Source organism: Opisthocomus hoazin, chromosome 6 (assembly GCF_030867145.1).
Source record: "Opisthocomus hoazin isolate bOpiHoa1 chromosome 6, bOpiHoa1.hap1, whole genome shotgun sequence".
NCBI lineage: Eukaryota > Metazoa > Chordata > Aves > Opisthocomiformes > Opisthocomidae > Opisthocomus > Opisthocomus hoazin.
The window spans coordinates 29,513,618-29,535,048 of record NC_134419.1 but is presented as its reverse complement, the minus strand read 5'-3'; the positions used below and the strand labels follow the sequence as shown (position 1 = coordinate 29,535,048).

The 21,431-nt window shown below is 47.7% G+C and overlaps 2 protein-coding genes across 5 annotated transcripts in view; both read left to right on the top strand.

The window, feature by feature from the left end:
* SUCO (SUN domain containing ossification factor) overlaps positions 1–4,021 on the top strand; it is a 48,133-nt gene extending 44,112 nt beyond the window's left edge. For all 4 annotated transcript variants that reach the window (XM_075422421.1, XM_075422420.1, XM_075422419.1 and 1 more), the window contains 4 exons: positions 286–440; positions 826–917; positions 1,866–1,921; positions 2,068–4,021. In XM_075422421.1, the coding sequence (XP_075278536.1) occupies positions 286–440; positions 826–917; positions 1,866–1,921; positions 2,068–2,514 (750 nt within the window). In that variant the 3' untranslated portion in view covers positions 2,515–4,021. The remainder of the gene's footprint in view (positions 1–285; positions 441–825; positions 918–1,865; positions 1,922–2,067) is intronic.
* Positions 4,022–14,049: 10,028 nt separating this feature from the next.
* On the top strand, positions 14,050–18,517 carry FASLG (Fas ligand). Its single transcript, XM_009939259.2, has 4 exons — positions 14,050–14,455; positions 14,831–14,876; positions 16,728–16,781; positions 17,224–18,517. The coding sequence occupies exons 1-4, from the start codon at positions 14,066–14,068 to the stop codon at positions 17,616–17,618; spliced, it is 885 nt and encodes a 294-aa protein (XP_009937561.1). The 5' UTR covers positions 14,050–14,065; the 3' UTR covers positions 17,619–18,517.
* The last annotated feature ends 2,914 nt before the right edge of the window (positions 18,518–21,431 follow it).

The following is a 21,431-nucleotide window of genomic DNA, read 5'->3' as shown; positions in this document are numbered from 1 at the left end:
TTTGCAAGGGGCGGCTGCTTCTTTAAGTTATGGTAGTACCTTGGTCAGTGAGATCTTGTCCCGTGTTACTGGCTAGTGGTTTCCAGCCTGCAGTCCTTGAATGCTGCGCAGCCAATAGACTACATCAAACCTCTGAAAAAATACTCAAATTTGAACGAGTGTTTAGTGAAATTGAAGGAGAACATGCCATTTGTGTTCTTTTAAAGATTTTTGTGTTTAAAACACAAGAATAATGGTATCATTAAATTATTCTTTGTCTTTAACAAGTGTATCACATTCTTCCAGGTGTCTGATCGGCAGACCTACCTTGTGATTTCTCTGGTTCTCTGTGTCATTCTGGGCTTGGTGCTTTGTGTACAGCGGTGCAGAAGCACTGCTCAGGTCCGTGAGGACTACCTCTCAAGAATTCCCAAAAGTAATCACTACCCTAGCCCCAAGAGGTAACGTCTTTGTATTTGAAACAAAATTGTTTTTGCAGCTTTTAGTGATGTTTCCTAAATCCGCTTGGGCTGGCATAACTGCTTTAATTCTGAGTCTTCTTTCTTTTCAACTCAAAATTGTTAACAAAGAGCTGTTACTGCTCTGTAGGAACGCTCTCCTGAGAGCATTGTGGGGCTACTGCACTTAACATGCCTTGATAGCTTGTTGCAGAGGTGTAGTACTGTGCCTGTTTGCTGGGTGTTCTTGGGCGTCTAAGTGACTGATGCTGTCCTTCTGCCAAAGCTGTTTCCTAGTGGAGAAATGTGTATGACAGAGGTCTGAGAAAAATGTGTTTGCAAAAGCTTTGCTGATTTCTTTTTCCCCTTTTCTTTTCTCTCTTCACAGATGTTTTTCCTCCTATGATGATATGAATTTGAAAAGAAGAACTTCTCTTCCACTGGTCAGATCACAGTCTTTTCAGCTAGCTGGTAAAGAAGGTATTTATTATTCACGTGTTGTACATCTAGTCTCTAGTGTTACTGTATTAGTGCTATACAATGTGTGTGTGACTGCAAGTGTGTGAAAATTGACACTGACCGGCAATTCCAAGTACACCGGATTGTAGTAGTTAACATATACATTCTGAAGGACAAGGTGGTTCGTGAACAAGTTACCAGATGCTCACAGAACTGTGCCAAATTATGCTGAAACATTAAATATAGTCTTTGCAGTCTTTGCTATTGTTTATACTCTACAGATGCTTTCCTGGGGTTAGTAGCAATCTGTACAGGTATTCAGGTCTATAAAGCTATGAAACTTGCAGAAGGTGGCTTTTTTCCTTTTTTAATTCTGGATGTGGGAAGTCTGAATGCCCTAATTCTGAGAAGTCCTGATAGTCTGTCTTTGAAACTTGGCTCGTATTTAGGAACCAAACTTATCAACTGTAGTAAGAAAATTTAGAGTATTTGTCTTGGCTTGGTTAAGAAGAATGATCTGGTCTTTTTAGTACTCATGTTACACTTAGGGCAACTGAATTGTCATTTCTTAGGCCATCATCATGATGCAAAAGCAGAAGTGTTGCAAATTATAGTAATGCAGTTGACACTGGGTGCAGCAGACTTGCTTCACGGCTTTTTGTACTGTGAATAAAACTGCATGAAACTTTAAAAAGTTCATGAATTGAACTGGGAACATCTTACGCTAGAGACTAGCCAAGGCATAGACTGGTTTCTTTGCAAAGCCATGCTTTTTCTAAATTCTCCCCTGCTTTGACTGGGGAGAATGATTGAGAGCGCCCTGACGGAGGGATGCCAGACTGGCGTATAACAGGAACGAAACTGTGTGTGAGAAGTGGGATATTTTGTCATGCCTCTGCTTATTTAGAATTGCATTGTTCTAGAGCTGGCAGCGTCAGGACTGCTAAGTTTACGTTCCCTCTCTTGCAGTGGATCCAGAGGACCTGTACATTGTAGAACCGCTGAAGTTCTCCCCGGAGAAGAAGGTGCGGGGTGGCGGGGAGGGGGGGCTGAGCCGAGCGTGGTGTTGCTGGCCGGTGGTGAAAGCCTCGGCGGCTCTCCCCTGCACCGGTTCCCACGCTCTGCTTGCCTGCCAGAACCTAACTGCTTCTCTTTTCGCTTGTGGTTTCAGAAAAAGCGTTGTAAATACAAAAGTGAAAAAATAGAGACTGTTAAGCCAACAGCAGAGCCTGTGCATCCAATAGCCAATGGGGAAATTAAAGGAAGGAAGCCGTTTACGAACCAGAGGGACTTCTCTAACATTGGGGAAGTTTATCACTCTTCGTATAAGGGTCCTCCATCCGAAGGAAGCTCCGAAACGTCATCACAGTCTGAGGAGTCCTATTTTTGTGGCATTTCAGCGTGTACGAGTCTGTGCAATGGACAGACCCAAAAGACAAAAACTGAGAAGAGGGCTATGAAACGAAGACGGTCAAAAGTTTCAGACCAAGGGAAGCTCATAAAAACTCTGATACAGACTAAGTCAGGGTCAATGCCAAGCCTGCATGACATAATCAAAGGAAACAAAGATATAACAGTGGGAACACTTGGTGTCACGGCAGTTTCTGGACACATCTAAAACTAGCTGAACTTGTCAAACAGGAGAGTGTTTGTTCGTTTGAGAACAGTCTGTGGTATTCTGTGGGAGGATAGTGGGAGACGAAGAGCTCAACTAATTGGAAAGTATTCAGAAATTTGGTTTCTGCCTTTTTAAATAGATGGGATTGTGTCAGTCTTGGCTATAAGGTGCAGCTTTACAAAGCTGATAATTTCCTATGAGAACAGCGTGGGGGGAGGGAGGGCTGGGTTCATTTTATAAAGGTTTTTTTTCACAGTTCCTGGGGCAGAGATTTTTTGAAACCCAGTTTGTTGGGTGGAATAGGGATAAAAGCCTAATCCTCTTCCTTTAGCTTTGTTCCTATTTCTTGCACCTTCCCATATTTATGTGCCTTTTGTCTATTTATAATGCCACTGGAAGAGGGGAGATATAATTGTTTGTCATTTGATTTATTTTGTAATTTCTCTAGCTTTTTTTGAAGATGCAACACTACAGTGCTGTAAAGGGACATGCGTTGGCCTTCAGCTGGACTCAGTAATGTGGACTGAATACTGTAAAAATACTAATAGATGGACTTGCCTGACTAGATCCTGGTTTTGCAAACTCTGTTGAGGAAAATATCTTGCGAAGGATGGTAATCGTGTTTATTTGTACCTTCAGTTACCAGTCAGAGCCGTAGTCTGATGTGCTAAATGAGTGACAGTGGCTCTACAGAATTTCCTCTGTGTGATGGTGTCTTTGGCTGATGAATGTGCTCGTTATCTAAATTGCCTGCTGTAATTCTCTGAAGGAAGTGAACAGGGGATGCTCGCTGTTTCTGTGCTGAGAGCTCAGGGAAGAGCTCAGGTGAAGAATGTGAGGGCGAGCTGGTGCAGCTGGGCCCTGCTCCGAGCTGGCTCTGGGTGTGTTGAGTTTGCAAAGCCTTGAAGTCTGACTGGTCAGGTTGGCTCAAAGTTGGCGTTTCCATAACGTTTGCTTTTGTACTGGCTAACAAATGTGCAGTGTTTGTGTGGCTGGTATTTTCATATCCAAGTGGGTTTTTTATTTTGACTGTGATTGTATATTTGGATACTATAGGATGTGTGACTGCTAAAATGTTGAGTGTGTATCTGAGCGAGTGGAGCAAAAGGTTATTCCTTTTGGCAGGTGTTACAGGTTCACGTTGTAAAAAATAAGTTAACTTATTGAGCACTTTTAGTGGTACCCTTTTTAACAGATCTAATGCCTCTCCTGGGTATTGTGTGTAATGTGACTTATTTAAAGCCTTTGGTTTTTTTGCTGCTTTCTTGTTAGTTTATGAATACTTTAAGGTGATCTACTTTTGGGGTTGATCTGCACAATTAGCCAGTCAGAGCACATGAACCAGACATGTTGAACGTGAGTTCAGAAAGGTTTCAAACCTGGATGAGGAAAATATGTACCACCTGAGTGCAGCGTACAATGTTGTGGAACAAGAGTATGTAACTACAGAGCTGTAGTGCCATTAGAAACTGTGAATTTCCAAATAAATCTGAACACTTTGTCTTTACTTGCATTTTTCTTCTGAAAATGAAACTTGTGACTTAAATTCTTTGAGAAGGACTAGTCTTTAAATTCCAGTCCAGGACTAGGACTGGGGTCCTTTCGGCCGTAATAAGGAGCTGATGAACTTATTTGTCGGCCTAGATGTGTTTTTGCCTATTTAAAAAAAAGAAAAGGGGGGAGTGGAGTGAGGGAAGCTGAAGACTGGGTGGTGCCTTGTCTGAAAGTTCGGGAATTGTGGCCACATAAAAGAAGAAGCAGCTAGAGGAGCTTCCAGCCGGTGTCAGCCCTCGTCTTGACTTGGGGGATCCTTAAAAGTAGAAGCTTTATGTGAGAATGGCCACATGAAATTATTGCTTGGTACTCAGAGCTGAGGTCTGTGAAGGGTATAAAAGGCCATTAAAAGAAAATGATAGTCGTTTATAATTTCAAACCAGAGTTTTCAGCTTGAAGTTCGCCCCTTACTGGTCCCTTCCTCCGAACTTATCCTAGCTGGCATAGCAGCACTGCGCGCAGCTGAACGACAGATTCACCGGCTGTCCAGCATCTACTTTTCTTGTCAAATGAGACCTCCCCAGCACTAATTTCTCGCTTGAGTGTCTCAAGACTCTCTGTTTCATCACAGCACTATGATTTAAAAAGCAATCGAGTGGGGGGTGGGCTGGGATGGTTTCTGGGGATATGATTTTTTTTTTTTTTTGTGGGATGTCTTTTTTTATTGATTTCTTCCTTTTGAAGCATCACTTGTAGGAAGTGCGCTTTGCTTCACTGCCCTGGCAATCGCTGTGCTGTTCTTGTCAGTAAGAACCAGCTGAAGCTGGACGTGACCGAATCCTTAGAACAGCCCATCTTCACTGTCTGGCTGTAAACTGGAGGCTGACAGACCTAGAATGTGCTGTGATAGGTGTAGAATGAGGCCAAAGGAGTCGTGCTGCAATATGCAGGCAACAGGCGTGTCTCTTAACAGGGGGGGTTAGTTGTGCTTCGTTCTAGCTCGCCTGTAAGCATTGGATGAAAGAAAATCTGGTTGTGAAACTGAAGTTAAACCAAAGATGGTGGTGGTCATATATATTTATCAACTGTATGGTGTGAGCACACAGCTCTGGGGCAAGGAAGATTGCCTCACCTGGATGCAGCAGTTCCATGGATGGCCAGAAACTTTCCTCCTTATCCTTTTTCTGTTTTGCTGTAAGGGACAACTCCTTACTCTGTCCTGCGTGCATTCGCTTCCTGGCCTGGGTTACCCCACAGCACTGGTGAGCAATCCTTGAAGATCACTTGGCAATTACATTTGAGGAACTAGCAGCGCTCCTCAGTGCTTCCTCATGCAAGAGGAGCGTATTGTGTTTGTTTAAAAGGGTGTAGGTGTACATCCCATTCTCTCTTGGGAAGGTGATACTTAGCCTTGGACCGAAATCCATTACTGCTGGCCGCCTTCTGCTCATACGATCTGTTTCATGCCTGAGTAGGTTGTGCGTATTTAAATTCCAAGCGCGCGTTCAAATTTCCAAGTTAATAATTTCAGATGTGAAACTAAATGCCTTCTAAAGCAGTCCTTTAATACTCTACTTTCTATATATGTTTCGAAAATTGGCTGTGACTTACATCTAAGGAGTTGCTGCATTCTGTGGAAAAATGGCGATAAAGCTTGCCATGTAACGAACATGAGGAAAGGTGCCATGGGAATGATGTGTATCCTACATGGATGGAGCAGAGCTCTGTGGGGAGGATAAGGCTCGAGGCCGCGTGGCTGCTGTCACACCGGGGATGTGGCAGATGCAAGTGGTAGGTGACATGGGACCAGAAACTTCGCACTCGGGCTTCTGTGTTTCAAGACTGTTCCAAGAGCGCCTTGCAGCATTCCCGCTTCTGAAAGTGTGCCACCAAACCGATGTGAAGGGTCAACGATGTCATGGGCTGTGCAGGCTCGCTTTCCTGAAAGCTACGGATCGTCCCCAAGAAATGCCGCCTCTGGGCTTGGAGTCGGCAGGAGCTGGCATCAACTGAGCTGCTGAGATGGGGAGCAGAGGTGCTGCCCATGGTGCGGACTTCTCTGGTGTTTTAAGTACCTGGCTAACAGAGACTGAGGTTGTGCGGTGAAAAATGTCAGCCTGGGGTGTTTTTTGTGCTGGGTCAGTGGAGGTGGCCGTTTGCAGCAACGACTCCGGTGAAGAAAGCATGTCTGTCGGAGTCCCTGCTGGTGCCTGTCAGCCAAGGAGTGTCTTTCCTGTTCTGCTCGGTACGGTACCTAACCCTTGCAACTGTCTCTAGGTCTGAGCTTTCCAATCGAAGCAAAGGTTGTGCTGCTGCTGCTGAGGAAGCCAGCGTCTGAAGGAACCTACGGAGCCGGCGGTGCTATCGCAAACTCAAGGGTGTGTGTTCTGGCAGCAGATGGGAGTTTGAACCACAGCTTCCGCTGCTGCCTTACTGCTTTTAATTATTTGTAACCGCTTTTTTCTTTTTTGAAAAAAAGAAAAAAAAAAAGGCTCTTAATGTCAAGTTCTTATTGCTTAATGTTATCCTTTCATGTGGGCTCGTGAGTCATTTTTTACTTCCAGTTTTATTAATGTCACACTGGCTCTACCTTTCAAAACTTGATTCTTTGGTGAAATCAAGTCCCTCATAAACTGGTCGTAATCTTTATCTAGAGATAATACTTTCTACTGAAGACAGCTTATAAATCTTGACAAACTCCTGTGGCATTGTGGGTACTTAGTGAGGGCCTCATCCATCTTGTGATACTGCGTAATGATGCTGGACGGTTGTCAGTATAAAATGCCAAGAAGCCCACCTGCGTACACAGTAGTGAATGAGGACTGCATCCTTGCAGTCCTCGGGCAGGTCTTGAGCCTAAGGTCAAAAAAATTTTGAAGCAATGTGAAGGTTTCTGTGGGAAGGTGGATAGTCACAAGCATACGCATTGCAGAAGTGAATTACTAGACATGTTTGCCAAAAGAAGGTATTTAGGTGGTATACATTAAGCATCAGAGTGGAAATCCAATATTTTGAAAATATGCAAACTCTGACAGCTGTGTGGTACTGGTGAGTAGACAACTCAAGCGTGAGGTGTCTCTGTGTGGCTTCTGCTTTTGCCAAGTTAGTGTGAGATGAAACAAGATGGAACAGCTTAGCATGCTTCGCTTGATTAGGTACAAACGTGTTCCGCTTCATTTGGAACAATTAAAGTGTAGAGCCCTGACCACAAAGTGCTGTGGGTAGGCCGCCAAGCAGCGTGTGTCTCATCTCCTGGAAACCCTGAGTGTCAAACAGCCTCAGGTACTGCTGAAGGCACTGCTGGGGCTTTTGACCGCTCAACAAGAAGCGGTGTTCCCAGAGCTGGTTTACCTAAAACATGTTAGCTTAGGAAAGGATAATGAAACTCGTGAATCTTTCTTCCATATCCCTTCTCTAGTTTAAGAATAGTAATGTTAAAAGAAGCTACCAAGGAGCTTTCTGCTGCCTTACCGCTATCTCATGTTGGGCACATGGCCTGGGAGCTGCAACTGGTCTTGCCCATGCTGCTTTTCATTCGTCACTAATTAAGTCACAGATTATGGGTATGGCTTTTGGTGGGGAATGGAGATGAAGTTGACTTTGTACTTTGTGGACCTAGAAATGGAAAAGAAATTCGTTTGCCATCTTGAGGCTTGTTTTTCTTTTGTTAGAAGCGGTGGCTAGAGCCTACATCTGGCTGCTGGGCCCGCTGTGAACTTGCAGCAAACAAGAATATTTGACATTTTTTTCCAGAAAAATAGCTTGATTATCTTGTTAGACATAATTTGACATGGTTAGTGCTGAAATGGCAAGGTTGTGTACGTTGCCTGTGAAACCACCTGTAGCTCAAAGCTAAATCCTAGGAAAGTCAGCTGAAGGTCCCTCGGGGCTTTGGAAAGTCAGCTGACATGGGTCGCTGGTGTCAAGGTTCTTGTGTAAGGAGATGGCCACATCGGGTGTAGGGATCTTCGTGTGCTGCAGGGCCTGAATTGGCTCAGTGACACGGAGCTGAGGTGTGATCCTGGTGGAACTTGGCAAGGATCTCAAGGTAGATCTCAGGGCAGGGGGGTTGTTGTTGGGTCTTGTTTGGTTGGTTGTTTTTTTTTTGTTTTGGTTTTTTTTTTTTTGTTTTTTTTTTTTTTAATGGGCTGAGAATGGCTGCTCCCAAGAAGGAATAAAACTGTCAAATACTGACCAGGCTGCACTGGCCAGCAGAGCCAGCCAGCATTGGCCAGGGCTGGCTTTGTGCAGGCAGCCTGGGGCTAGGCATGGATCCTACTGAAGGGCTTGCGAATGCAGTTCTCGACCATCACTGGGGAGGACAGGAAATCAACATCTTCACGTCTGCTGTGGTCTTTCTTGCAACCTCTGAGTGGCCACAACACCTCGTTCCATTTTGTCCCGTGACTAAACTATCGTATGTTACGGAATGACCTGCTTCTCTTTCTCGGATGTTCAAGAAATAGATCCCATTACCTCGTAACCACTAGATCTTATTTCCTTGCTCTTCTTACAGATGCAACAGAAAAACTCTTACTCTGCTGCTTTCAATTCTTCTTTTTCTCAGCTGCTTTGGCTTCTTCCCAGCCTGGATTCTTTCCTGCCTTGGGTCAGAGCCCTGTACCTCTTCCGCTGAACGCAGGGCTGCTGCCTGCTTGTTGGGATCACGGTGAAGGAGAGAACAAAGCACCTTGCTCACTGGAAGAGGGACATATTAAGCACTGCAATGCCAGGCCAGAGCTGTTAGAAATGGATTTTGAAACCTGCCCTTGAGTGTGAATATGTGAATATCGCCCTTGTCTTGGTGCCAACAGCTCACATGGCTTCACATTGCTGCAAGTACTTCTATCAGAGAGCAGTTGTTGAGGAAACAAAAAGCATCACCCTTGTCTGGGAAACTGAGCTGTTAAAAAAACATGTAATAAAGAAACAACACTAAGATGTCAGTGATAACTGCAAGGGCTGGGTGAACTCTGGTGTCTTCCGTGCCCCTGGAAGGCTTCAGTGGATGGAGAACCTGCTACCTCAGGAGGCAGTTCTCAGAAGCATCTGTTCCAATGTTGTGGGTCGATGGCCTTGCTGGACTTGTCAATGCAAGAGCAAGACTTGCTTGGACTCGTGTGTCAAGAACCGAAGAATTAACAGAAGGGAGCAGTTCAACTTGGAACAATGAGCTTCGCTGATCGGACAGAAGTATAAAATCTATAAACTGAGTGACCCCTGGGGTGCGAGGAAGGGTGCACAGCCAGATGTTGCTTCAGATAAAAACAGAAGGCCTCCTCTAAGCATGTACTGAGCTCCCAGCCCCGAGGGCATGGTGAACTGCTGAGTCCCGCTCCAGAGGACCCAGCGTACCATGCCAAGAGCTAGTCAACACATACTTGAATTAGTCCTACCTTGCCAAAGATTTCAAAAGCATGAAAATTGGCACTTGAAAACCACCTTGGGAGGAGGAGCCAAACAATCCTGATGGACGGGTCGATGCGCCTGAATCTCTGTTCGCCCCCCAAAGAAGGGACACCTTTTTGACAAGAGTTGTGCCTCTGACTTTGTCGGACTTACGCCTGGGTACACATTGTTAACTAAAGCGCTAAACCATTAGCTTGAGCTCAATTTTGTAGACAATGCATTTATCAATGGCAATCCCGAATCTGTGATACCTGTCGCTTGAATGAATCACCTAATGTTTCAACTTTGTGAAACTGTTTCAGTGAAAGTCCCTGGGAGGGCTCTGACAGGCAAATGTTGACCCTGGTAAGCGGCTACGTACCCAACCCCTTAGACATAAACCATTGACCAGGTCTGGGACTAGGAGTGGACCCAGCCGCACCTAGGCCCCTCTCTGAGAAGGAGTTTAGAAAGCAAGGGGGATTCACTCCAAACCTCATGACTCAATGGGAGGGCTTTCTTCTTGCTGCTTGTCAGACTCCTTGAAACCCTTTAATGTGACAAATGTACAGTGAAAAATACATGTCTCTCTTGCACAAACTCCTTCACCTTTGGCTCCCAGTTACTGGCTCCCTGGGAAGGTTGTTTTTTCCTGTGAGATTCAAGAACCCTCTGCTGCTGGCAATCGTCCCCCTTTATACAGATTTTTCACACGCTGGCCATCCCTCCCTGCCAGTCTGCTCTTGAAAGGACCAAGTTGAATGCCTTTGCTGTCCAGCTGTTATTGCAACTGCTTCCTGAGCCCCTCTAAAGCTGACCGTAAACTTGCAATATGGGTGCTGGGACAGTGTAGCTATCTAGTGCTCTACGGGAGCTCATACCTGTGGGAGCCCGTGGGCTTTCCCTGCTGGAAGCACATGTCCAGCTGGGTAGCCTCTCTGTTTCAGAACTGTATAATCTTCTTAGGATGTCTCTTTCTGTCTAAAGAGTTTGAACTGTACTCTTTGTTTCTAGACTTATTTTCTTCTGATTCAGTTGTCTGTCGTCATGGTTACTTAGGATCTCTTGCCAGTTATGTTAATCTGCAGATATTACGGTGAAATATTTTTCTTGATTTCTTCCAGATCTGTGGTAAATGAGTTGAAATAGCACTGTGTTAAGGGCAATCCTGGTGGAAAATCAGAAGCCTTGTCCTGGATGGTGCTCTCGGCTACTCTTTCCACTCCACCCATTGGTGAGCTTTAATGGGTGCCATCTCTTCTGCCAGCTGGGGCTGATCCTTACCCGGTTTGCAGTAGTTGTTTCTGCTGGCTCTGCTTGTGTGGTTTAGCCTGGGACCACCGAAGGTTGCCGAGGCTGTTAATATCTCGGGTTAATATTTTGAATCCTGTTTTTTGAATGCGCAGAATTCTCAACTTCTTCTGTTGTTCTTGGGTGTAATTTATGCAGCCCTGTGGGCTTTCGATAGTTGCTTTTTAGCATTTCCACTAGTCACTAGTGTAATAGGAAATAATTGTTAATCACTTTCAGACAAACACATATCTGACTCTGCCCAGAACCTGATGAGAGCATCTCCTACGTGGTGGTTCACACTTATGAGTTTTTTTAAATTTTGTTTTCTGTCAAGTGTTAGATCTGCGTCATTGTTGAAGTCCTGCTTTCTTTGGTGTGTTTCAAGCAGTTCATCCTTTTGTCCTTAAATCTAGCTGCTGGCTGATTCTCTTTGCTATCAACATAAACTTTAGCAGAATAGTGTGTGTCATTAATAAGAGCTCCCATCTCTCATCTGGAGGCAAGGTGGGGATGCAGGAGGTTCTTCTGAGCAAATCCTCTCTCTGTGTAACTGTGGCTTGTCTTTTGTTGGTTTTGGCAAAGGGGTTTCTTTCTTTAATAAAGCATATGGAAGGTATTTCCATTTGAAACTATTCCTTCCTGTTAAACGACATGACAAGGCTGCTGGAAACAGAGTGTGCATCTTGCAGACTGGGCAGAGAGAGGGATAGGGAGGCAGAAAGACAAACCTGACACCTCTTTTGTCCTTCTTAACTCCCACTTTCCCACCCAGCTATCCTTGCCCCGTATTTTAGGAGAGCTCAACCTTGTTGAAATTCTGGCTCTAGGCCTTCTAGCAATAGAGATTCACGTGACTTAAGTGTCTACCTGCAGCAAATAGTCCCACTATTATTTCAAAAGCCCTGTTAACAGTGTGTGTCGCTTGAGCAATAGGAAGCCAGCAGAGCCGAGAGCCCGCAGGCATCATGATGTGCTACACAGACACAGCCCCGCTTGCCACTGTCTTCCAGTGCTTACCATCTTGGTGATCTTTGAAGGTGGTGATGGGAAACGGAGAGTGTCACCAGCACAGTAGAGTGTGCTAGGGAGGGAAATGTCTCTGAAAACACACTGTGCACCAAAACCGATCCTTTGATGGCTAAATAGCCCCAGTCTTCAGCTTGCCACAACATGTGGATCTCTAGGGTGCAGGTTCTTGATCTGAGCATCTGAAACAGAAGATGCAGTAGACATGGCTGAAAAGGCTTGCATTGGTTTCATTGTCTCTTCCCTCTCACCCACCCATAAAAAAAGGTGTCTTTGTGCAAATAGGAAGCAGTGGGTGAGAAATAAGTACACTTCTGACATTTAAGGGAGCCTGCTGTGCCTGTAATCCCACCAAGATAAGCTGTCTGCATTAAACATGGCCACTGTCAGAAAAAACTTGACTGGATCCTCTCCAGGCAAAGCTAAGTGCTCAATGGCTTCTGACGTGCTTGTCAGCAACGCTTCCAGCTTTGAGTGAGTCCTGGGCTTCAGTCCCCTGCTCCCTGAGCCACGTGGAGCTGAGCCCAGCCCTTTGTGTGACCCTCTCTTGTAATGACCATGGGAGTGGATGAGGACCCGTCCTCGGGCTGGCTGGGGAGAACTCTTCTGGGATGCAGAGGGGAGGGCTACGTGAGGGCGGGCATAAGCACGACCAGGCTTTAATTGCTGGAGCTGGATTTATGTTACTTTTGTGTCTTATGTCAGAAACCTAGAAGTACGAGGAAGAGACAGATGGGTTGCTGAAACCTCTTGTGCTGCGAATCACTGCTGCAGCAAACGGCTGTGGTGAGCATCTTCAAACAGCAGTGGGGTGTCTGGTGGTGCAGGGAAGGCTTTGAGGACACGTCTGACTTATTGGTGTGGTTGGAGGCAAAGCTGAGCCCTTGCTTTGGAGAAACAAGTGTGCATACGTTCTTAAATCCTGCTGTTCGCAGACCCCAGTTTTGATGTTCAAGATCAAAGGCTGCGTGTTGGGACAACTTCCTTCAGCCACAGAGGAGATGAATCTCCAGTTCGCTCTTGTATTAAGCATTTTGGTTTTTTTTAAACATTACCCAATACAAATACACACTTCAACATAGGTCTGTAAAACGGAAGAGCAAGTTGCTGTTTATACTCCTTTGTGTGGACCTCTAAATCTGTGGGAAAATCTCATTGCCACCACTTGGATGTCTGTGGTCAAGAAGGAATAGAAAGTGAGAAAATGGAAGTTGAGGAGTAGAAATGTCCCTGTCTCTTCTCATTATGATTTTGTAATGAGCTCTTGTAAGTGCTGGTCCTTTGCAGCATGACCTGCATTCTGGATCATTTTCTGGAAGGCAAGAGAACTTCTACCAAGACGAGCAGCACAGTGTCTACCCCAGGCTTTAACCACAAGTTACTCAGCCAGGTTAGGTCCTGCTGTAGTGCTCAGCATTGACCTGAAGAGATGATAAAAAAGCCCTTCCCTCGCTAAGGTTTCTTCGGGTTAGAAGAGGACTGTGGGACTAGAGATGGTATTTGCGAAGGTAAGAGGGGCAGCAGAAGCTGCCAGAAGAGTGTCCTTGTGCCCCAGGGTACTGTGTGTTTCCTATATTACAACCCTGCCGGTGCTTCGTGGTGATGTGGTGTGGGTGAAGGCAGCCCACTGAGCTGGCTCTGCTCGGCTGCTAACGCCGGGGCAGCTCTGCTGAGGCTGAAGGACTGACAGTGTCTGCCTCTTCTCGAGTAAGCTGGATTTTATCACAGTGGAAAGGTGTCTGTGACCGGTGTTCTGTGACCTGGGATCTGTGTCCTGCAGAGCAGCCAAGGTAAAGGTGGGATGCACAACAGAGACCGGTAAGTAATTTGTCCTCTGTGAAACAAAGGAATTCCCCAGCATCCACCGCTGCGCGTGGACAGGTCTTCATCCTTCTGCTGAGGGGAGAGGTCCTCAGCTCTACCTCTCTCCCTCCTTGTGCAAGAAGCCAGAGGTTTTGACATTCCTTTTGCTCTGCTTGTGGTCCAGGACACCGCAGTGGAAAAGCAGCTGCCTCTGCCCGTGTGGGCTGCTGGAAAGGGTGGTTAGCTGGTGGGTGTGCGCTGGGCTGATTACTCGGCACCCGACCGACAGCGCAGCCCTCGCGTACCCCACAAGCGCTTCGCTGCTGCGTGCACCCACTTCCCAAGCCTGGCCGCTGAGCGCGGTTTTGTGTGAGCAGAATCTGCTGCCGGGCTGGTCCCGCTGCCTGTGTGAGCTGCCGCGGTGTGGGAGGAGCAGGCGGGTGCCCCGAACCTGCAGCCAAGGGCGGAAGCTCTTTGGGGTTTGCTGTTGATACTTGAGGCTTTCATAGAGTTGCAGCATCTGAGCTGGGTGTTCACTGCTGGAGTGATGCAGGCGTACAAAGGCAGAGCTGGGTCTTCCCCCAGGGCTCAGCCTGGGACAGCCCCGGCAGTTTATGGCTGCCAAATGGAAGATCACACCAAGCACGTCCAGCCCATCCCGCTCCCGGCCATGCAGCAGAACTTGAACTACGTGTACCCCCAGATCTTTTGGGTGGACGGCTGTACCAACACAAGTACTTCCTGCCCTCCGGCACCTCCCAGCGCTTCTTTCCCACCACCGGTACCAGACCGGAGGAAAAAAACGAGGAACAACAGGGAAAGGAGGAGCGTTGGCTTCCTGGTGATCTCCTTGCTGATCCTGCTGGCCCTCACTGGAGTGGGGCTGAGCATGTTTCAGATCTTCCACCTGGAGAAGCAACTGGCTGAACTCAGAGAGGTGAGGTCTGGCTGGCTGTTCACGGAGGCTCTGGGGAAACAGGAAAAAAAGAAAAACTTCAAATTGGGTCCGAGGTGCTGAAGTGATGCAAAACTCCCCAAGGGGCAGGCTGGTGGCATTTAGATGTCTTCCACGCTAATGTTCAGTGGGGCTGCTCATTGCTGTGGGGGGACTGCTCTGTTGGTGACTGATGGATCTGGATCTCTGTGTTTCTGAGTGCTGCAAGGTCTCTCTCCCTGTATATTTCTTAGCACTTTGCAGCTTCCTGTGAGCACCCGAAATCAGCCACTGTCAAAGATAGTCCTTGGCTGCTTTAGATGATGTATTTATGCTCTCACTCTGCTCAAACAGCTGGTCACTCTTCTCTTTTGACAGTCTGCCAGCACTGAACACATCCCTCCAGCTTTGGAGAAACTCATAGGTGAGTTGATGCATGTAGAGGAGGAACTCCTCTGTGCCAGTGTGTGTGAATGCTCCTGTCAAACTCTTCCCTCTCCTCATCGGGGGCAAAAGCGAGGTCGCAGCTCGATATTCTGGAAGTGCTGATTTTGCTTGCTTGGCTTGAAAACGAGCTTTATCTCCGGGGTGTGGGGATGGGGTCCTGCACCCTGCCTGCTGGAGCGCTTAGAGGTCCTGGGACAGTGTGTGCCTCTCCCCTGGAGCCTCCCAGGCCTGGTGGGGCAGCAGCACGGGGGCTGCTCTGCTGTAAAAACGACCTTCTGACTGTCCTAACCTATAGCAACATCATGAATGGAAGGAGGAGAACGGAGACGGGCCCCGCACGTTTTACTGCTTTCTCCCTTCACTCTGTTAAGATTTTGGGAGCATGCGGTGGGTTTCATTTTCTTTAGGGGTGGGGGATTCACTCTCATCCCTGAGAACGCAATTTACTTTTTCCTAATTTATTTTGGTAGGAAGTCTCACTGCAGCCAAAGCTAGTTGAGAAGAGCCTGATTATATGTGGTGGTTTTTTAATTTCGAAATGTCATTTCAGTGAAATTGAAACTTTCCACAAGAACGTGCCAATTTTTCTAAATTTCATCTAGGGAAAAAAACCCAAAAAGTTTCAATCTGAATGGAACAATTCAAAAATCGTTATTTCAACTTCCAAACTATTATTTTACATTTACATTCCACGTTAATGGTATCAGTGAGGATATCCCATTTTAAAGATGGCCAACTCAGAAAGAAATTTTCAGCTCTCTTGACAGTTTTTACTAGATCTGGAAAGGTTTGGGTTTGGTTTTTATTTTTTGATAATTTTGGCTAGTAGGAAAGTTAATTTCTTTTCAAGTTTGTTCTGGTACTGAATGAAAGAAAATTTGGAAATAACAAAATTCTCTGGAAAGGGCAGTCCTGGTTCCCATCAACTCCCATATCAATAAATTTTGTAATCTCTTGCTTAGGGGGAGGGAAGCTGTCATTTTAACTGGATGCTCAGTGCTCTGATCATAGGCTGCTTTAGCAGTAGTTGAATATAAGTCTTAAAGAGTAATCCAGAATTTCTTGAGGGGAATGGATAAATAAACAAACCCAGGGAAATAGTGTAAAGCAGAAGGGGGAGAGGAGAGGAAAATTTAGTTGACTCGAGAAAAGAAAAGGCTGCTTCTAAAACTGAGAACATGATGCTTGGAAGTAGATGCTGAGAAGAAGGGAAGGATGGGGTGGGACGGGATCAGAATACTGAGCCACTGTAACTGGCCCATCTCTCCATGGGGAACCCAGCTCTCCGGGAAAGGCAGGATTTTCCCAGCTGTCCTCTGTCTCTTGGACGACAAGGTCTGCATGGCCAGCAGGATGGTTTGCAGGATGTCTCTAGTGTCTTCTCTGATCTGATTGTAAGGAGGGTTGGTAGTCAGCAGGCAGAAGCCCCCTGCCGTGGGTACATCTGCCCTTGGCAGTGCTGGACTGGAGAGAATGTGAGCAGTTGCCTTGGCATCGGCCAGAGATGCTGAGCGAAGGCGCAGTTTTGTCCCTCTCCTGCACCCTTAGTGAGAGTCTTCTGCTTGAACTTACCAACCAAGCCATTATAAAATGAAAGCTCTCCTTGCTTTTTCCCTCTGTTTTGATTGCATCTGGATCCTTTGCTGCAACTCTTCAGCTCCTCGTCTTGCCCTGCAGTGTTTGCCCAAGCACTGCTAAGCCTTGGTGCTTATGTGCCTGGTACTGCTCTGAATCTGTCCCATTCCAGCTTCGTGGTTAGCTCCCTTCTGCTCTGTGGGCTGGCTTCTCCATGGACCGTATGGCTAATGTCTTCCCTATGTTTGTGCAGGGCAGCAGGGGCAGTCAATGAAAAAAGAAGCGAGAAGGGCAGCACACTTAACAGGTATGTGCTGAGGGGCCAGCAGGATGTGGGAGCGGGGGATAGGGTGGACGTGGCTGGGGTAAGAGGGTGGCATGGTCGTAGTTGTGAGGAGCCCCCCTCGCACAGGCTTTCTTATTTGCCCTTGGTAACACATGTGCTCTGACAGTGGGAAGTTACTCCACACCAGAAATCTTCCCCTCATTTAGGCTTTTCAGTGAGGGCTCTGTTTTTTGGTTTGGTTTTTGGTTCGCATCTGGGGTGTGCGGGCAGAAGGCTGTCACAAGTGGCTGGTGTTGAGCGAGGTGAAGGTGAGAGCTCCCACCAGTGTGAGGTTGGGGTGGACTTTCCATGCTGCAGACAAGGGCTTGGAGAACAGTTGACTTGTTGTGACATGGGGTGTGACTCAAGGAAAAAACACGCAACTGCTTGTACTTACTGCACTTTTTCTCATTTCGGCTTCCAGGGAACCCGGCCCAGCAGGACCTTCCTCTGGAGTGGGAACCCATCTCTGGCCATGCCTTCACCAACGGCATTCAGTACCGTGACCAGGGCCTTGTCATCAATGAGACCGGCCTGTACTTCGTGTACTCCAACGTGCTTTTCCGCGGCAGCGTCTGCAGCAGCCAGGTGTTGACCCACATTGTCTACAAGAAAAACCCGGCCTCGCCAGGCAGCCACGTGCTGATGGAGGACAAAGGCATCAACTACTGTACGAGTCAGAAAACATGGGCCCGGAAGAGCTACCTGGGGGCTTTGTTCAAGCTCAGGAAGATGGACAGTTTGCACGTCAACGTCTCCAAAATCGCTCTGATTAATTTTGAGGAATCCAAGACCTTCTTTGGTTTATTTAAGCTTTAAATGGGGCTGTTGGAGGATGTGTGAGGGGTGAGTGCTGCCTGAGCAGCAGTGACCAAGCTGGAGGTCTCACACTATGAAGCCCACCAAGAAAGTATGCTTTGGCCTTCAGCATGAGGGGGCTCAACAACTGGTAAAGGCTTGCAAGTGGACCTCTGAAAAACAACAACAAAATCAAAATGTAGTGTGCTGAAGACCCTATTGAAACTCACTACTTGCTACCTGAGAAGATACTGGTGCTGGGGCCCCACATGGCATCATGGCCCCCATAAGCTTGGGCTAGCAGGCTTGTGGGGACAGCTGGCAGGCGTCGAGGAGGCCCCTCATGCCAGCGCTGCGGGCGGCTGGGCTGTGCCATGCCACACTGCAGGCAGTGGTGTGGGAACCAGTAGTGCAGAGGCTTCAACCTCCTGACCCGAGCCATGGCTGACCACCCTGCACAGGCATTCAGCACGGTGACTGCTGTACGACAGGCACCTGCCTGCTAGTTGGCTCATTAGCTGTGAGATGTTTCTTTTGTGTTATCGACCATTCCCATCTCAGAAACTGTCCCTCCAACCCATTATTTAACTCATCCCAACTGCCTTGTAAGGCAAGTGCCAGAAGCAGTGTGCCCTGTAAGGGTTCCTGACCCCGGACAGAAACCGTGACCACAGCATGGTGGTGGGGCTGGTGGGGAGGCTGTGTGCTCTGCTGACAGGACCTGAACAACACAGCGGTGGAGGGCAGTGGGGCCTGAGATGAAAGCAGCATCTATAAGCACCTTGTTTGTAGATGGAGACCTCATCCTGCCACCCCCTGCATGGTGCAGGTGGGGATGTGCTAGCCACAATCAACAGCATGGCTTCAGCTGGTCCCCTTGCCACAGAATATTCTCTACTGAGCAAACCACAGATGGTAAATAAAGGCATATTTTTCTAGTAAGTGGCACTGTCCTCTCCTCATTTGGGGCAGCAGGTGTCTGCAATAGCGAAAGTCCTGAAGGCCTCTGTGATGGGGGCCAGCTCGTTCTCCAGCATTGTGGCAGAAACCTGGGAGCCTGACCCCACTTTGCTGTCTGCTTCGTGGGGCACAGGGTCCCTGCCATGGAGCTCTGGGGGTCCAGCATTGAAACATCGGGATCTGAGGACCAGGGAGGCATGATGTTGGCAGCACAAACCAGGCAGCCCAGGCTCTGTTTGACCATCATGAAGGGAACTGATCTCAAAACATCGTCTTGAGCTTCAGTGGAGCCAGATGCTTGTTGCTGAGCAGAAGCACTGCCATCCCTCAAGGCACCTTGTTCCTCCATGCGCCCTCTGGCCCCAACACTTCTCATGTGGTGGTCTGAAGGGCAAGGAAAGGAAGTGATGCTTTGATGTTAACCCCACCATACCCCACTTGCTCAGTCTGGTGTCTGGTCCATGGAGCTCTTCCCTTGCATAGGTTAAGGCTGGGGGCTGTCTGCCACGTTGCCACCAGGCAGTGCGCAATGGCTGTGGCTGTGGTGCATCATCGCCTTTGCCTGTGGTCCAGCCCTCTCATGGGTCTGATGTTGGCCGCAGTGAACAGTGGCTCTTCAGCAGCCTGCAGCATTTATTTCCTTTTCTACGGTGCTGCTCTTGGCTCAGTGGTGTGTGGCCTGTGGTTTGCTGCTGCTTGCTTCAGGGAAATGTGTTTCTTTGAAACTTAAAGTGGACTGGCTACTTGTGTGGCCAGTGTGAAGTGAACACAGCACCTCTCTGCTCACACAGCTGTTGCTGTACTCAGAGATTTCCACTGCATTCTCAGGATGGAAAATGCCTCAAAAGGTCAAAGGTTAAGGACCTTTTTGCTTGATAGATGCTCTCTCATTGTCCCCACCCCCTCCTAGTGTCAGAGGGGCCAACCACATAGCACAGGGATGGAGGTGCTGGATCCAGACCCTGTCTGGGAAGGCTGGAAGTTGCTATCCTTTTCTGATTGCTGTTTGTGCTGTGTTGCTTTCCTGGTGACCAGACAGCCAAGTGGGGAGTAGGCATCTGTACGTCCACATATCTGCAAGTTTGCAGCTATTCCTGTAGCAAAACTAGCTGGACACACTGCACGCTTCCTTTCTTTGTGGGTGAGCAGCTGGGAGAGAGACAGAGCATTCAGCACCCGGAGGAGACTCATGCTGAGGTTATGCTCTCTGTAAGGGGCTGCGTTGGTGAAGGGCTGGAAAGCTCCCAAAGGTACCTGTAAGTCAGCACGCAGTAACTCACCTGGACTGTGAAGACAGTCAGCTCGGGGGCAGCATGTGGCAGTTGCTGTTGCTGCACGTCAGGAGGGGGCAAGGGTCTGTTTATCTGAAATGCTAAAGGCAACGCTGACCTGCATGTTTCAGATACAGTGGCATGGTGGAGTGGACAGTCATGCTATAAATAGTGCTGGGATCTCCCGAGCTGGACAGAGCTGGCTTACCCTTGCAGGATCAGGCTAGGGGCAGCTAGGCTTGCCCCACAGTCAGAGAGCGGCTGTGACAGCGTTGAGTCAGCGGCACGGCTGGCAGTAGTAGACGTGTTTCTGCTTCGTGATCCCTTCCTGAAATACCACTTTAAACTGCCCAGAGCAAATCCGCTACTTAGCTTGTGGGCTCTGACTAAAGATTCAAAGCAAGGTCATGACAGGATTATACAATTTCAAACCATACAGAGTCAATTCATCGACTGCTTGCGCCGCAAAGGCTTTATTAAAGTCATCTGTTTATCCAGCTCATGAGCTGTTCAGCTGGTGAAATACTTGCTTACTGTTAGCATTAAATACTTAATGAATATTTAATGCTGACATTATTAATAGCTCTGGGGCTATAATTAAAGTTATTTAATAAGTATTCAAATTATTGACATTTATTTTGAAGTTATCAAGAGTTTTGTTCCCTTCCCAGCAAGGAAAGGGCATCTGCACTAGAAGGCATATCCCAGCTCCATCAGCAGGTCTGGCCATTGGGACTTTATTAAATTTTTTTCGTGAGGAAAATAAGTGACTCTTCCCTGCAGCTCCTGTTTCTAGATTGCAGTGGTCAGAGCTGAGCTCCTCTCTCCTGATGCAGCAGCCCAGGCCACGTGTGGAGTCACCCCAGGGTTTGGGCACTGTTCAGTGGGGCTCTGGAGACATTCTCCTCTGAGGAGAACGTGGCTGACAAGAAGCGACAAGCCCAGATCATCTTCTGATAGGAGGTTTCTGGTCTGCTGCCATTACCCTGGGGGTCTTCTGTAGTTCACATGGTTTCTTGCTAGGCACAGGTGTGCTGTCCTACACGATTCAGCCTGATGGACCTGGCGAGTGCTGAGCCAGCGGGCACGTTGCAGGCACACAGACAGCTCTCGTGGTCAGCTGGATGCTTTGCAGGCAATGCCTGTGCGTTCATGGTGTGTACCTGGCCATATCAGGGCTCTGCATGACATAGAAGCGTTTCTGCTGCTACATGGCCGAGCACAGGGAGCTGTTTGACAGAGATACGGACTCTTTTGTGGTTGATGTGTATCAGATGCTGCATGCTGTTTACCTAGCCCTTTGGAGGAAAGAGGAGGGCAGCATGCCACTGTCTTAAAAACCTTGGGTAGGCTCACTATGTACAGTAACCAAGGTGGTAGAAAGCACTGCATTATAGAAAGGATGGTATGGATAAGGTGACTGTTTTTTCTACAGCAGAAGCACAGCGCGAGCAAAGGGATGCGGAGTGAGCTCTGAGGGACAGACGATAAGCAGATAGTGAGGCAGGGTGAGCAATGAGCAGGGCTGGTGTGCGATGGCTGCTGCTGCACAGCGAGTGCTGTTTCTCACAGATCTGTGGAGGTGGTACGCTTGCAAACAGCC

Coding starts and splice junctions, on each gene's coding strand:
- FASLG (XM_009939259.2), top strand. CDS start 14,066: ATGCAGGCGTACAAAGGCAGAGCTGGGTCTTCCCCCAGGGCTCAGCCT. Junction 14,456..14,830: donor AACTGGCTGAACTCAGAGAG/GTGAGGTCTGGC, acceptor CTCTTTTGACAG/TCTGCCAGCACTGAACACAT. Junction 14,877..16,727: donor AGCTTTGGAGAAACTCATAG/GTGAGTTGATGC, acceptor ATGTTTGTGCAG/GGCAGCAGGGGCAGTCAATG.